The following is a 14505-nucleotide window of genomic DNA, read 5'->3' as shown; positions in this document are numbered from 1 at the left end:
TACAAAAAAAGAAAAAAAAAATGCAAAGAAACACAAAATAGTTTATAGCGAAGTACTGGCAGGACGTATTTATTTCGTCAAGTGCTGAGCTTTGTTCAAGTAGGGAGCTGGTTGTATACCGAGGTTCCACTGTACTGTTCATTTATATTCTTCAATGTAAACACTTGATCTACACATCCCCTACCCTTCCTAAAGTCTCCTTGTTTATCTGCAATCCTGCTCTCTCTGTCTTACCCTTAATTCTTTCAATAATAGCTTTTAACATACGCATTATCTAGTATACTCAACAGGCTTATTCCTCTATAATTTTTACACTTTTGGTCCCCTTTCCTTTATACAAAGGGATTATGCATGCTCTCTGCCAGTCCCTAGGTACCTTTCCCTCTTTCATGCATTTATTGAGCATAAGTACCAACCACTCCAAAATTATATCTCCACCTACTTTTAACATTTCTGTCTTAATACCATGAATCCCAGCTGCTTTGCTCCCCCTCCTTTCATTCTACCCACTGCCTCATGCACCTCCATCACATTCACAACTAGCTCTTTCTCATTCCTAAAGGATGTTATTCCTCCCTGGTCAATGCATGAAATCAGGGTCTCCCTTTCTTCATCAGTATTTAACAGCTCCTCAAAATGGTCCTGCCATCTTCACAACTCCCCATCTAATAATTCCCTTTTTTTATTCATTTTGGTCATGAACTTATGAGTCAGTAAGGATTATATATTCACTGATTATTACAATGTTGTACAAATATTCTGACTGATAACAGTTGTTAGTCCCTTTCAATATCAAAATGACTTATTAACAGACCAAAACAATGTTACTGATTTGAACAAACTTTGGTATGGTTAACCTCTGTCAGTTGTTGGTATGGGAGTCATTACAAAAGTTGCTATAATATACATAATTATACTGACTTTTTGTTTTACAAAAAATCATAAAATACACTATATTTTATGATATTGCAAAATATTTATACCCATGTATTTTTCCAAAAAATCTGCATCCACTAGATTTATTACATCAGACATGAAGGCTACATAATGGACTAGAATTAATTACTGAAAACAAGAGCTGCTACATATATAATGAAATAAGATTAAACCTTTATGTTTAGTATGAGGCCAAAAATTTAGATTTTTTCTGCAAATATTTTACTAAAAAGACAGGATTTGAGTCCTGGAGGTGAGAAATACAGTGCCTGCACTCTGAAGGAGGGGTGTAAATATGCTGCAGTTTTTTTTTAACCATAGTATCAGCATGCCTTTGGCAAGACAGTGATGGATTGAGTGATGATTGAAAGTGTTTCTTCTTTTTTGGGTCACCTTGCCTCGGTTAGAAATGGCCGATGTGTTAATAATAAAAAAACTTAATAAGCCAATAGTTTCAAAAGTTGTAACAGTATTCAAGAAATGTCTGATTTAACATTGGAGACTATGTACAGTTACTAATGCTAGCATGGCAAAGAGTGCACAGTTAGAAAATAATATACATCTTATTTTACAGCACCACTTACTTGAACATCCCCATGTAGAGGAGCTGGCAGTAGGTTCACTATATTGATTGTACCATCACTATGACCCAAGAACAACTGTGAACCTAAACTGTTACATGCTACACTGGTCACACCAACAGCAGTAACTAAAGTATACATGAGACGTCCAGTCATTAAGTCAAATACCCGAGCAGTATGATCCAGTGATGAAGATACAAGGAATCCCCTTATGCCACAAGATGTCATAGCCAAATCTGTCACCTAAAGAAATCATTTTAAAATAGCAAATTTCTAAGGATAACATGTCCATATTTATTACCTAAAGATAAAAAAACAAGTAAATCTAATTGATAACAAGTTTAAAGGTTACTAATGAGCTGTACAACTCTTAATAAATGAAGAGTGCCTCAGCAAGCATAAATTAATACAAATGGTAGAAGTAAAACACAAAGATGCACAGGCAAGAAAATATAGCCATATAAAGTGCCCCTGACCTGTCCAAAAAAAAAAAAAAAAAAATTAACTGCACTAAGCTCTGTTTTGAAAATAAAAAAAAATAATGACAATGATTAATGAAGGAAGATATAATAATTGCAGTACACTTTGAGCACTATCAGCAATACTATGGTGAGATATAAAACTCATTCAATTCATTTACAATAATAAATTTATTAATGGTTTTTAATTACCGTGTCAGAATGTTGACCAAGGATACAGTGTGGTTGCACCTGTGGGGCATCATATTTGTGTAATGCTTCAATAAAACTGGCCAAGCTCCATAGATACACAAAACCATCTTCACCACCAGATGCAAAGTAATTGCCACACGGAGTGAATACAAGACGAGTAACTGGCTGGTAGTGTCGGCTAGCAACACCAAGAAGACGACCAGACAATAATTTGTATATATATAACTTTTCATTAATTGCTGAAACAAGAAAAAAATGCTAAAGTACAAATAAAAATCTGCTAAAGTTTGTGTGAAGTATAGGTTTGTTTGTGTCAGAATGGCATTAATAAATTTGATACCTGATGAATGCTGCTGTAAATTTTGTACCCAGTGCTGATTGTTTTGAGACTGTAGCAGGAAGATGAAAAATTGAACAATTATTCATGTTAACTAGACAGACAATTATAACACTGTACACTGACACTAATTTTTTTAACACACTAGCAGTCCCCCACAGAGATTGGGTGACTCCCCAAAGGAGGGGGGATGCATTTGCTGTCATTCATTCAATTGCTGTCCTGTCAGAAGTGTGCCGACATCATAGCTCATATGACCCTCCGAACTGCAACATCTTCATCCCTCCTGAGTGCAGGCACTCTACTTTTCACCTCCAGGCCAGTCCAGTCTATCCATTTTCCCTGAATTCCTACATAAATGTTACCTTGCTCACACTCAAACATTAAAGTTTTGTAAAATTTAAGTACAGATATTCACACTTCAAATCAGAGAATGAGTGGGGGATGGGGTTAAACCTGTGGCAGCAATCTGATTTATTCCATTTGTTTACAGTTATGTTATGATTTTGAGTCACTCAAACCTCATACAGTATACCCAAATTTTATATACAGTACTGCAGTATGACCCATAGGTTTGGCACTTTAATAAAAATACCGTAATTATAATACTACTACTTATTGTATGGCACTGTACAGTAAAACTTATTTGCTAGTGCATTCATGTGTTGATGATTTGTCAGGGTCCTACAGATTGATTTGCATATCTACCCATTTATTTGTAGATCTTTTGAAGGTTTGAGTTTAGAGGTTGGCAGCCAGTGTTAACCAAAACATGAACATATGAATGAAAAAATCCTATTTTATAAAATATACAAATGTTAATTTAGTACTGCAGAAGTACTTTCACTTAATTTTTGTCAAGAATTGGGCTTTTTTTCTTAACCATTGAACTATGCTCAACATGATGTATTCCTGGGCAGTGAATACCTTGGATCTTATGAACCAAATTTATAACTAATAAAAAATCTGCATGTATTCCATCTCATAATGGGAATTAGTAAAAATATGTATGTATCATGGCAAGAATATATTAATTAATGGGAAAAGAGCACTAGTGGTTTTGTTGTATAGTATTCCAGATAGCAACTGGCAGTGAAGCCAGTGATAGTATATATTATAGTGTGATAAATACAGGAAATAAAACTTGTATAAAACAAGCAGAAACATGTTTGAACTTTCCCATGATGTGTGCTTCTGACCATTTGACCTAATATCCATTTTCTTACAACAAATTACTATCACTAGTTGGCTCACACCTAGGTACCACCAATTTACTGCTAGGTGAACAAGGTCACCAGTGTTAGTATTAAAGAGTTGTATGATTTACAAAGCACTAAAACCATTTGGTTATTCAATTCAATGCTTTTAACATAAATCTATTAACATCATTATTAATTCTCTGACATCATTATCAACTTTCAGCATGATTAACAATTTGCTATTACCAACACTTCTGTAAAAATCTGATTCTATTGTGACCAAGTTACTGTCATATGACAGATTCCTAGGTTTATTAGTTAGTCAAACCCATGTCCATAATTCATTACAAGTCATATGCTGTAAGTCATAGAAAACTGCCAAAAAGATGAATGAGCCTGCTATTTAGGCTGAAAACTGGGTTGCTGAGTCATATCTTCTGAGTTCTTGGTCAAACCCTGCCATCATGGTAAGATAGCCCAGTATCAGGGATGTATTGTGGAATACAGTGGTACCTTGACTTACGAGTGCCCCAACTTACGAGTTTTCTGAGTTACGAGCCGTTGCTCGGTTGATTTTTTGTTTCGAGTTGCGAGCCAAAATCCGAGTTGCAAGCGAGCTTCAGATATGCCGCCAATCGCAGGAAAGAGGAAATATCAAAAACCTTGATAATAACCAATGTATAACATCCTTTCAATTTTTATACCACTGGTAGTGTCATCCTGCCAGAATGTTCTATAACGTATACCCTAAGTAAAGAGAAACAGTTCTGGAACATGTGTAATACATGTTCGACAGGCTGGCTGATTGGGTGGCTGGCTGGCTGATTTGCTTTGGCTGTCTCTATCTCCTGTCTGTCTGTATCTATGTCTCTGTCTATTTGTGTCTCTCTCTGTGTGTCTATCTGTATCTCTATCTCTGCCTCTATCTCTGTCTCTTTCTCTATCTTTGTCTCCATCTCTTTATCTCTGTCTCTATTTCTGTTTCTATCTCTTTATCTCTTTCTCTATCTCTGTCTCTATCTCTGTCTGTCTCTATCTCACAGGTACACATAAATACAGTTATACATAGTGTAAATTACCTAGGATAACCCAAAAAATCCAGACAAAGTGCTCTACTATGCTTGTAGATATAAGGCATAATAAGCATGAATGCCAAGTAATACACATTTTCACTTGTTCCGGAATCAGACGTGACCCACTCTGCATTGTGTGTAATACCTGTTGGTTCATGAGCAACTCTCTCTGAGACAGAGAGACAAGTAGAGAGACTGGAAGACAGAGACACAGGCAGACAGAAAGACAGATAAGCAGAGACAAACACAGAGCTAGACAGACAGACAAATAGACAGACATGTTATGTGTAACAGTGAAAAATAAAGCCAAGGCAGTGCACGATCATCAAATGTCACTCCACTGGCAGTGGAGTGACATTCATCTTACATTGTGCTTCAAGGAGTTTGATACATAATACTCCAGCATTTCTAAAGCATTGCTGAGACCTGGCAATAAAGGCAAATATCATTTCTTATTTATAAATACATTTTTCTTATTTAAAAACCCATAAGAAAAAAATTGGAGTGGGTTTTTGGGGGCTGGAACAGATTAATGGCATTTCAATTAATTTCAGTGAGGAAAATTGATTTGATATATAAGCAGATTGAGTTAAGAGCTCGGTCATGGAACAAATTAAACTCGTAAGTCAAGGTACCACTGTATTGTGAATTAATTACAGGACTGATCCTGTTCAGTTGAGTGATGATTAATGAACTGAAATGAACCAAGCAAATGTGAGTACACTTGTAATACTGTGTATTTGGAGTGTTCTCTATTCTCAATAAAGCCATCACTGTTTAGTTGTGTATTGACCAAGCCAAGATAAGGGAATTAACAAATTACAGTACTCAATGTGGTTTTATCCATCTATGAATAATTTACTGTCTGTCACACTTACAATCAACGACACAAAATTTAATAATACTGACCAGTGACACAATATTTTGGACCTGTGGCACTGATAGCCATAGCATTAACCTTCCCTGGCACAACAAGTCTTATCTGTAATGCCTCATGACGATGAATGGCCCAAGCCTGCAAAAATGGTTTATCTCTCTGAGCTGTCATCAAGTAGGTTCCATGCCCTGAAAAATAAAAAATCAGCCAAGATATAATAAATAAACAAATATAATTACTGTATCATTTCCTCATAATTAAAAATAGCCAAATTTGCAGAAATAAAGATATAACCAACATCTAATGGAATTGTTTCAAGTGGGTGAGAGGAAGGCAAGGTATTTCCAAGAGAAACAATGGAACAGGCATGCCATCAATAACATTATTTTCCTTTGAGTAAGCCCTGATCCAGTGAAGGTACAACAGCCTTTCCTCCCTCAGCAGATACCCATGGTGGTGAATTAACACCCAGGTATGCATTTAGTGCTAGATAAACAGAAAAACTGCCATCTCAATTCACCCAGAATTGAACTCAGGGTCCTGTGATTGTGGCCTAAGGGGCTACCACGGAGCTACAAGTCATCTAACTTTGCTTTTGTATGTTATTTGTAGTTACTAATCCTGGATGATTAATTAATTAATTAATTAATTAATCCTGGATTATAATTGAAAGAATTAGAGGCAAGACAGAATGTAGGATTGCGGATGAGCAAGGAGGTTTCAGAGTGGGTAGGGGATGTGTAGATCAAGTGTTTACATTGAAGCATATATGTGAACAGTATTTAGATAAAGGTAGGGAAGTTTTTATTGCATTTATGGATTTAGAAAAGGCATATGATAGAGTGGATAGAGGAGCAATGTGGCAGATGTTGCAAGTATATGGAATAGGTGGTAAGTTATTAAATGCTGTAAAGAGTTTTTATGAGGATAGTGAGGCTCAGGTTAGGGTGTGTAGAAGAGAGGGAGACTACTTCCCGGTAAAAGTAGGTCTTAGACAGGGATGTGTAATGTCACCATGGTTGTTTAATATATTTATAGATGGGGTTGTAAAAGAAGTAAATGCTAGGGTGTTCGGGAGAGGGGTGGGATTAAATTATGGGGAATCAAATTCAAAATGGGAATTAACACAGTTACTTTTTGCTGATGATACTGTGCTTATGGGAGATTCTAAAGAAAAATTGCAAAGGTTAGTGGATGAGTTTGGGAATGTGTGTAAAGGTAGAAAGTTGAAAGTGAACATAGAAAAGAGTAAGGTGATGAGGGTATCAAATGATTTAGATAAAGAAAAATTGGATATCAAATTGGGGAGGAGGAGTATGGAAGAAGTGAATGTTTTCAGATACTTGGGAGTTTACGTGTCGGCGGATGGATTTATGAAGAAAGAGGTTAATCATAGAATTGATGAGGGAAAAAAGGTGAGTGGTGCATTGAGGTATATGTGGAGTCAAAAAACGTTATCTATGGAGGCAAAGAAGGGAATGTATGACAGTACAGTAGTACCAACACTCTTATATGGGTGTGAAGCTTGGGTGGTAAATGCAGCAGCGAGGAGACGGTTGGAGGCAGTGGAGATGTCCTGTCTAAGGGCAATGTGTGGTGTAAATATTATGCAGAAAATTCGGAGTGTGGAAATTAGGAAAAGGTGTGGAGTTAATAAAAGTATTAGTCAGAGGGCAGAAGAGGGGTTGTTGAGGTGGTTTGGTCATTTAGAGAGAATGGATCAAAGTAGAATGACATGGAAAGCATATAAATCTATAGGGGAAGGAAGGCAAGGTAGGGGTCGTCCTCGAAAGGGTTGGAGAGAGGGGGTAAAGGAGGTTTTGTGGGCAAGGGGCTTGGATTTCCAGCAAGAGTGCGTGAGTGTGTTAGACAGGAGTGAATGGAGACGAATGGTACTTGGGACCTGACGATCTGTTGGAGTGTGAGCAGGGTAATATTTAGTGAAGGGATTCAGGGAAACCGCTTATTTTCATATAGTCGGACTTGAGTCCTGGAAATGGGAAGTACAATGCCTGCACTTTAAAGGAGAGGTTTGGGATATTGGCAGTTTGGAGGGATATGTTGTGTATCTTTATACGTATATGCTTCTAAACTGTTGTATTCTGAGCACCTCTGCAAAAACAGTGATTATGTGTGAGTGTGGTGAAAGTGTTGAATGATGATGAAAGCATTTTCTTTTTGGGGATTTTCTTTCTTTTTTGGGTCACCCCTGCCTCGGTGGGAGATGGCCGACTAGTTGAAAAAAAAAAAAAAAATACTGGACGATTTTTCAACATGAAGTTTGCTGAAATACTCCAAGTCTTGACAGTCCAAGTCTTTATGCAAGTGGATTTTCTTGAGGTATGGGTATAAGATAGTACAGTGGACCCCCAGTTATTGGCTGCTTCTGTTATTGGCCAACTCAGTGATCGGCCGGTTTTTCGGCGCCCAGTTATTGGCCATTAATTCGGTGATAGGCCATCTGGGATGCGTCCATCCGCTGGCTGGGGCCACTTGCACGCCAGTTTGGCTGTGTCTCTCGGTGGCTGAGGAAGCTTCTGCTCATACATCGAAACATTTCGCTTATTTCCCATTGTAGTTTGTGTTATTTTTGCAGTGTAACTGTGAAATAAGTAACCATGGCTACAAAGAAAGCTCCTGTGACAAAGAAAGTGAGAAACACCATGGAATTTAAGCATGAAGTGATTGAAAAATATGAGACTGGTATGAAGGTGCTGGAACTTGTCAGGATGTACAGCAAGAATAGATCAACAATTACAGCCATCCTGGCAAAGAAAGAACAAATCAAGCATGCTAATGTTGTGAAAGGAGTAACTTTTCTAACTAAACAAAGGCCACCAATAAGGAAGAGATGGAAAAGTTATTATTATTGTGGATTAAGGAAAAAGAATTAATAGGAGACAGTGTTGTGGAGTCGATTATTTGTGAGAAGGCAAGGCAGTTGCATGAGGATCTTGCAAAGAAAATGCCTGGAACAAGTGCTGCAGTTTGTGAATTTAGGGCCAGCAAAGGATGGTTTGATAGATTTAAGAAGCATAGTGGCATATACAGTGTTGTAAGGCATGGTGAGGCTGCAAGTTCTGACAAATGTGCAGCTGAAAAGTATGTTCACGAATTCCAGGACTATGTAAAGGCTGAAGGATTCGAACCTCAACAAGTGTTCAATTGTGACAAAACAGGCCTGTTTTGGAAGAAAATGCCAAACAGAACCTACATTATTCAGGAGGAAGAGGCACTGTCCTACACAAGCCTATGAAAGACAGGTTTACTCTTTTGTTGTGTGGTAATGCTAGTGGGGATTTCAAAGTGAAGCCTTTACTCGTGTATCACTCAGAAAATCCCAGTGTTCAAGAAAAAACAATGTCATGAAGAATAGATTGTGTGCGATATAAGGCATGGGACACAAGGCATATTTTCAAAGAGTGGGTTAATGATGTGTTTGGCCCAAGTGTGAAAAAATACCTCCTGGAAGAGAAATTGCCACTCAAGTGCCTCCTGTTACTGGACAATGCTCCTGCACATCCTCCAGACTTGGAAGACCAAGTGTTTAGGGACTTCTGCTTTATAGAAGTGAAGTTCTTGCCTCCTAACACCACCCCTCTCCTCCAGCCCATGGACCAGCAGGTCATTTCTAACTTCAAAAAACTACACAAAAGCAGTGTTTCAAAAGTGCTTTGAAGTGACCTCGGACACTCAGTTGACCCTAAGAGAGTTCTGGAGGAATCACTTCACTGTCCTCCACTGCATAAGCCATATAGGTGAGGCTTGGGAGAGAGTGACTTCCAGGACTTTGAACTCTGCCTAGAGAAAACTGTGGCCAGATTGTGTCCAAGAGAGAGATTTTGAAGGGTTTGAGGCTGACCCTGACCCTGCAGACCCTGTGGACTCTATTGTGGCACTGAGGAAGTCCCTGGGGTTGGAGGTGAGTGGCGAGGATGTGGAAGGGTTGGTGGAGAACCACAGGGAAGAGCTAACCACTGAAGAGCTGCAAGAGCTTCAACTTGAACAGCAACAGACTGCAGCTGAGGAACCTGCTTCAGAGGAGGAGGAAGAGGGAGTGAAGGAGGTGCCTTCTTCATTGATTAAGGACATTTGTGCAAAGTGGAATGATGTGCAAAGTTTTGTCGAGAAGTACCACCCTGACAAAGCTGAAACAAGCCATATCTGCAACATGTTTAGTGACAAAACCCTGTCTCACTTCAGGGAAATCTTAAAGAGACACCAGAAACAGAGCACTCTGGACAGTTATTCTGTGAGACAGGGGTCCAGTGATTCTCAAGCTGGTCCTAGTGGCATTAAAAGACCAAGAAGGGAAGAAACCCTGGATAAGGACTTGGTACCTGAAGTCTTCATGGAGGGGGATTCCCCTTCGAAACACTAAGCCCACCCTCTTTCCTCCTTCCTATCCTCCAGAAGCCAGCATTAGTCTTCAATAAACGTATGCAATATTTATATAATTGTTAAAAATTTTTTTTTGTTTGTGAATACTGTATTTTTGTCTGGAACAGATTAATTGTATTTCCATTAATTCTCATGGGTAATATTATTTCGGTTTTCGGCCATTTCGGTTTTCGGCTGACTTTCTGGAACGGATTACGGCTGATAACCGAGGGTCCACTGTACCAGTATTTTATTTTCTCTAGACTAGTAGCTGCTCACATACTATGGCCAGTATCTCACTTTAATATATCAGGGACTAGATTCAAGAGACTGTGTATTTTCATGATTACTATAGGCCCAAAGCCAAGCTTTCTTGGTGACCACCTGATAAGCCAGGTTGTTTCTCCCCATATTTTTATATCTATCACAATCTGGATGATCCAACACATCCTGCAAAATCTTGTCCCATTTCCTCTTGAAGAATTGTTTTGCTGTGAAAATTTTTCTTATACAGTACAGGATCTTCTGGCTAGAGGGTAAACAGCCATATGTACTGAAAGGAAATGCAATGTTCTATAAAGGTCCTTATGGCACAAACAGAGGACATTAGGTTTGTTCTATACTGGGTTTATTTGATACTTCCTCCTGTATCTTTCACTTCAATAAATTCCACTGGTATTTTTGTAGATTAGGGACCTGAATTTCAAATATTTTTCAAGTATACTAGATTATGAGATCAATCATCTCCATTCCAGAAAGCACAATTTAATTAATTTGAGGTGATCCCAGTAATTAAAATGTTTTATTATTTGTAAGTAGGCAGTAAATAAGCAATGTTTATTTTATAATCTGGATATGTTGTCTGCCTTGAGTGGAACTATGGGGAAAAGAAATGCTCTAAATGAGATTAAATGTTTTGAAACAGCATAATTGGCATGGAATCTTTTCTTAAATTTTCATAAAACTAAATACCTGCCATTCTGCAGGCCACTGCTACACTTGTTATATTTTGTTCTCTAAAGCAAAGCTCATCTGACATTAATATTACTAGGTCTTTCACCTGTTTCCTCCTTTCTATGAAAAGACATACAGTGGTACCTCAAGTTGTGAACTTAATTTGTTCCAGAAGGCTGTTAGAGTGCCAATACCGAACAAATTTGTTCCCATAAGGAATAATGCAAATTAGATTAGTCCGTTTCAGACCCCCAAAAATACACTAACAAAAGCACTTACAAATATACACTTACATAGTTGTTCGAGTTAGGAGCTGTTCAAAATTTGAGGTACCACTGTACCTACAGTAAACTGTCATTTAGCAGGGGAGTTACGTTCCTGAAAATGCCGTGTTAGGTAAAATCGTGTTAGATAAACTGAAGAACTTATGGAAAAAATAGGGTTACATTCCTGGGAGCCCCCAAAAAGCCAAACAACTTTTTTTTTAAGCCTCCACATCTTACAAAAATGAAAGTGAATATGCAGTTGTAGTTCAGTGTTGTGATGTATTATGTTGTTTTTACTGCTTAAGACTACAAATGTAACAGAAATAATAGTACAGTGGACCCTCGGCTAACGAACGCATCACATAACGTTAAATCCGTCCAACGAACCGTTTGAGCATAAAAATTTTGGCCTGGCTAACGATAAAAAAACTCACCTGACATGATTCGTCCCGAACCTGTCCGTCCAGGCTGACCGCCTCAGCTGCCCTGCCGTCATTGTTTACAAGCCAGGGTGGCCGGTTTCATGCATACATTCGATACATTTTGTATTATTCCATTGTTTATAGTGCTTGTAACTGCTTATTTCACAGTTACAAAGAAAGCTTCTAGTGCCAACCCTGTGGTAAAAAGGGTGAGAAATACTATCATACCATGGTCAGCTGTTGCTGCACCACAGTCAGCTGTAGTACTCGAAGATGTGGAGAGACAGTTGTTGGTGTGGCTTAACGAGACACAATTACTGAGAAACAATTAACCCCAGAGGGTTAGCAACCCAGGATAACCCAAGAAAGTCAGTGAGTCATTGAGGACTGTCTAACTTATTTCCATTGGGGTCCTTAATCTTGTCCCCCAGGATGCGACCCACACCAGTCGACTAACACCCAGGTGAACAGGAAAAAAATGCCTGGTACTAGTGGTCATATTGGTGAATTTAAGGCCAGCAAAGATTGGTTTGAGAGATTTAAGAATCTGAAGCTGAAAAATTCCAACCCCAACAAGTGTTCAATTGTGACAAAACAGGCCTGTTCAGGAACAAATGCCAAACAGGACCTACATTACTCAGGAGGAAAAGGCACTCCCAGGACACAAGCCTATGAAAGACAGGCTAACTTTCTTGTTTTGTTGTTATGCTAGTGGGGATTGCAAAGTGAAGCCTTTACTCATGTATCACTCTGAAAATCCCAGTGTTCAAGAAAAACAGTGTCTCATCACTCATCAGTACTCTTCAATAAAGGTAAGTGTCATTTTAACATTTATTTATATAGTTGTTGTGCATGTCTCATTATTTTCTTTGTAGGGAAATGTATATTTCATGAAAAAAAAAAAATCTTTTTTAATACTTTTGGCTGTCTGGAACGGATTAATTGGATTTACATTATTTCTTACGGGGAAAATTAATTCGGCTAACGATAATTTCACCTAACGATGAGCTCTCAGGAATGGATTAATATTGTTAGCCGAGGGTCCACTGTATTTCTTGCCTTAAATTGTGGGTGTTGGTGTTTGTGGATGATTGTGAAGAGAGTGGAGAGTTATGTTGTGGTCCTACTGGGCTGAGGTGGATGGTAGAGGTTTTGGTACTGAAGTCGATGGTTGTACTGAAGTGTCTAACTTTAAGTCATTCAGTTAATCAAGTCATTCAGTAAGTCAGTCAAGCCACTCAGTAAGTCATTCGGTCAAGTCACTCAGTGAGTCAGTCAGTTCAGTCAGTAAGTCAGTCAAGTCACTCAGTAAGTCAGTCAAGTCACTCAGTAAGTCACTCAGTCAAGTCATTCAGTCAAGTCACCCAGTAAGTCATTCAGTCAAGTCACCCAGTAAGTCAGTCATGTAGACAGCCTGTACTGTCTGCACAGACAGCCCATGCTGTCTGCCAGCTTAGTTCATATTTCGCGCCACTCAGATGCTGCCCTCTGTAGCCAGGCCTCTCGGTGGGCATGCCAGCCTGCCGGCCCTTGCCACGCTCTCATTCACACAGCGGCCTAGCAGCAAGACACAAGTACTAGTAGCTCTCTCTTGTGGGATGGCCCTTCCCGGGCCATGGGCACAACACAAGCCTGTGTACCCACCACGACTTAACAAAGTAAGAAGCCTCCGAAGAAGACGTCTATCATTGAACCATTTATAAAAAAGGATTATTTGGTAGTATGGTAGCGGGGAGTAAATGATAACTTCTTCTTCGGAGGCTTCTTACTTTATTGTTAAGTCGTGGTGGGTACACAGGCTTGTGTGTTTGTGTCCATGGCCCGGGCAGGGCCATCCCACGAGAGAGAGCTGGGAGTACTTGTGTCTTCCTGCTAGGCCGCTATGAGAGTGAGAGCGTGGCAAGGCCAGGCAGGAAGACACAAGTACTCCCGCTCTCTCTCGTGGGATGGCCCTGCCCGGGCCATGGGCACAAACACACAAGCCTGTGTACCCACCATGACTTAACAATAAAGTAAGAAGCCTCCGAAGAAGAAGTTATCATTTACTCCCCGCTACCATACTACCAAATAATCCTTTTTTATAAATGGTGGAAAGCGGTGGTCGCAGCAGTTGTGTTTGCCCTGAGAGAGGAAGGAAGAGGTATGAAATCATCTTCACTTCATCACCCCATGCAAGAAGCATCCGTCTCTCAACGAGTTATCCTGATGTCGTGTCTGCACGTTTGAGCATCCAGACTCAGGTACAAGCAGGATCCAGCCGAAATTTGCCGAAATTCTCCGAGAAGACTAAGAGAAGATAAATGTCATGTGTTAATTCCTCTCAGTCAGTGTTCTCACATTTTAGTATATGTCTTAGTGTCAGTTTTATGCACAGAAAAGCATCATTTGCTAGTTTAAGCCATGTTGTACCGCATGTACCGCGGGTGTGCTTAAAGTTTCCGTGTGACCAGTGAGGTCTGAGCCAGACCTGAGTAGCACCACTGTGCTAAGTCACCCGAGTGACCAGTACGTTTGACAGCTGATGTCAGTCAGCCCCCGAGTGACCGAGCCCTCTTGTACAGAAAGCTTTTATGCTCGTCGCTCGTGATGTTCTGCAGAATCGTACCTGCTACTCTCAGTAGTAGTAACCAGTTACCAGTAACCAGGTACCGTTGACTCAACGACCATCCGTCTCTGCCTGAGTCACTATCTGAATTCATATTGTGCTGACCTCAGCAGTATCAAAGGCCCCCTCACATAGGGTACTGTGGGCGGCCAGTCAGTGTTACGAGAGGAGCGAGTGAGATAGGCCACGGCTGTAAGGGCTCTC

At 39.5% G+C, this 14505-nt stretch overlaps 1 protein-coding gene across 7 annotated transcripts in view; it reads right to left on the bottom strand.

The window, feature by feature from the left end:
• Positions 1 to 14505, bottom strand: part of LOC128686145 (WD repeat-containing protein 18) — a 134029-nt gene that overhangs the window by 82338 nt on the left and 37186 nt on the right. For all 7 annotated transcript variants that reach the window (XR_011391781.1, XM_070083339.1, XM_053772855.2 and 4 more), the window contains 3 exons: positions 5707 to 5862; positions 2189 to 2427; positions 1521 to 1760 (listed from right to left, as the gene is read on the bottom strand). Coding sequence is in view for 6 of the 7 variants with exons in the window: in XM_070083339.1 (XP_069939440.1) it covers positions 1521 to 1760; positions 2189 to 2427; positions 5707 to 5862 (635 nt within the window). In the remaining variant the exon portion in view is untranslated. The remainder of the gene's footprint in view (positions 1 to 1520; positions 1761 to 2188; positions 2428 to 5706; positions 5863 to 14505) is intronic.

The sequence above is a fragment of the Cherax quadricarinatus genome, chromosome 9, assembly GCF_038502225.1.
Source record: "Cherax quadricarinatus isolate ZL_2023a chromosome 9, ASM3850222v1, whole genome shotgun sequence".
Lineage (NCBI taxonomy): Eukaryota > Metazoa > Arthropoda > Malacostraca > Decapoda > Parastacidae > Cherax > Cherax quadricarinatus.
The sequence above is the reverse complement of the archived record's forward strand: the minus strand, read 5'-3'. Positions and strand labels throughout refer to the sequence as shown.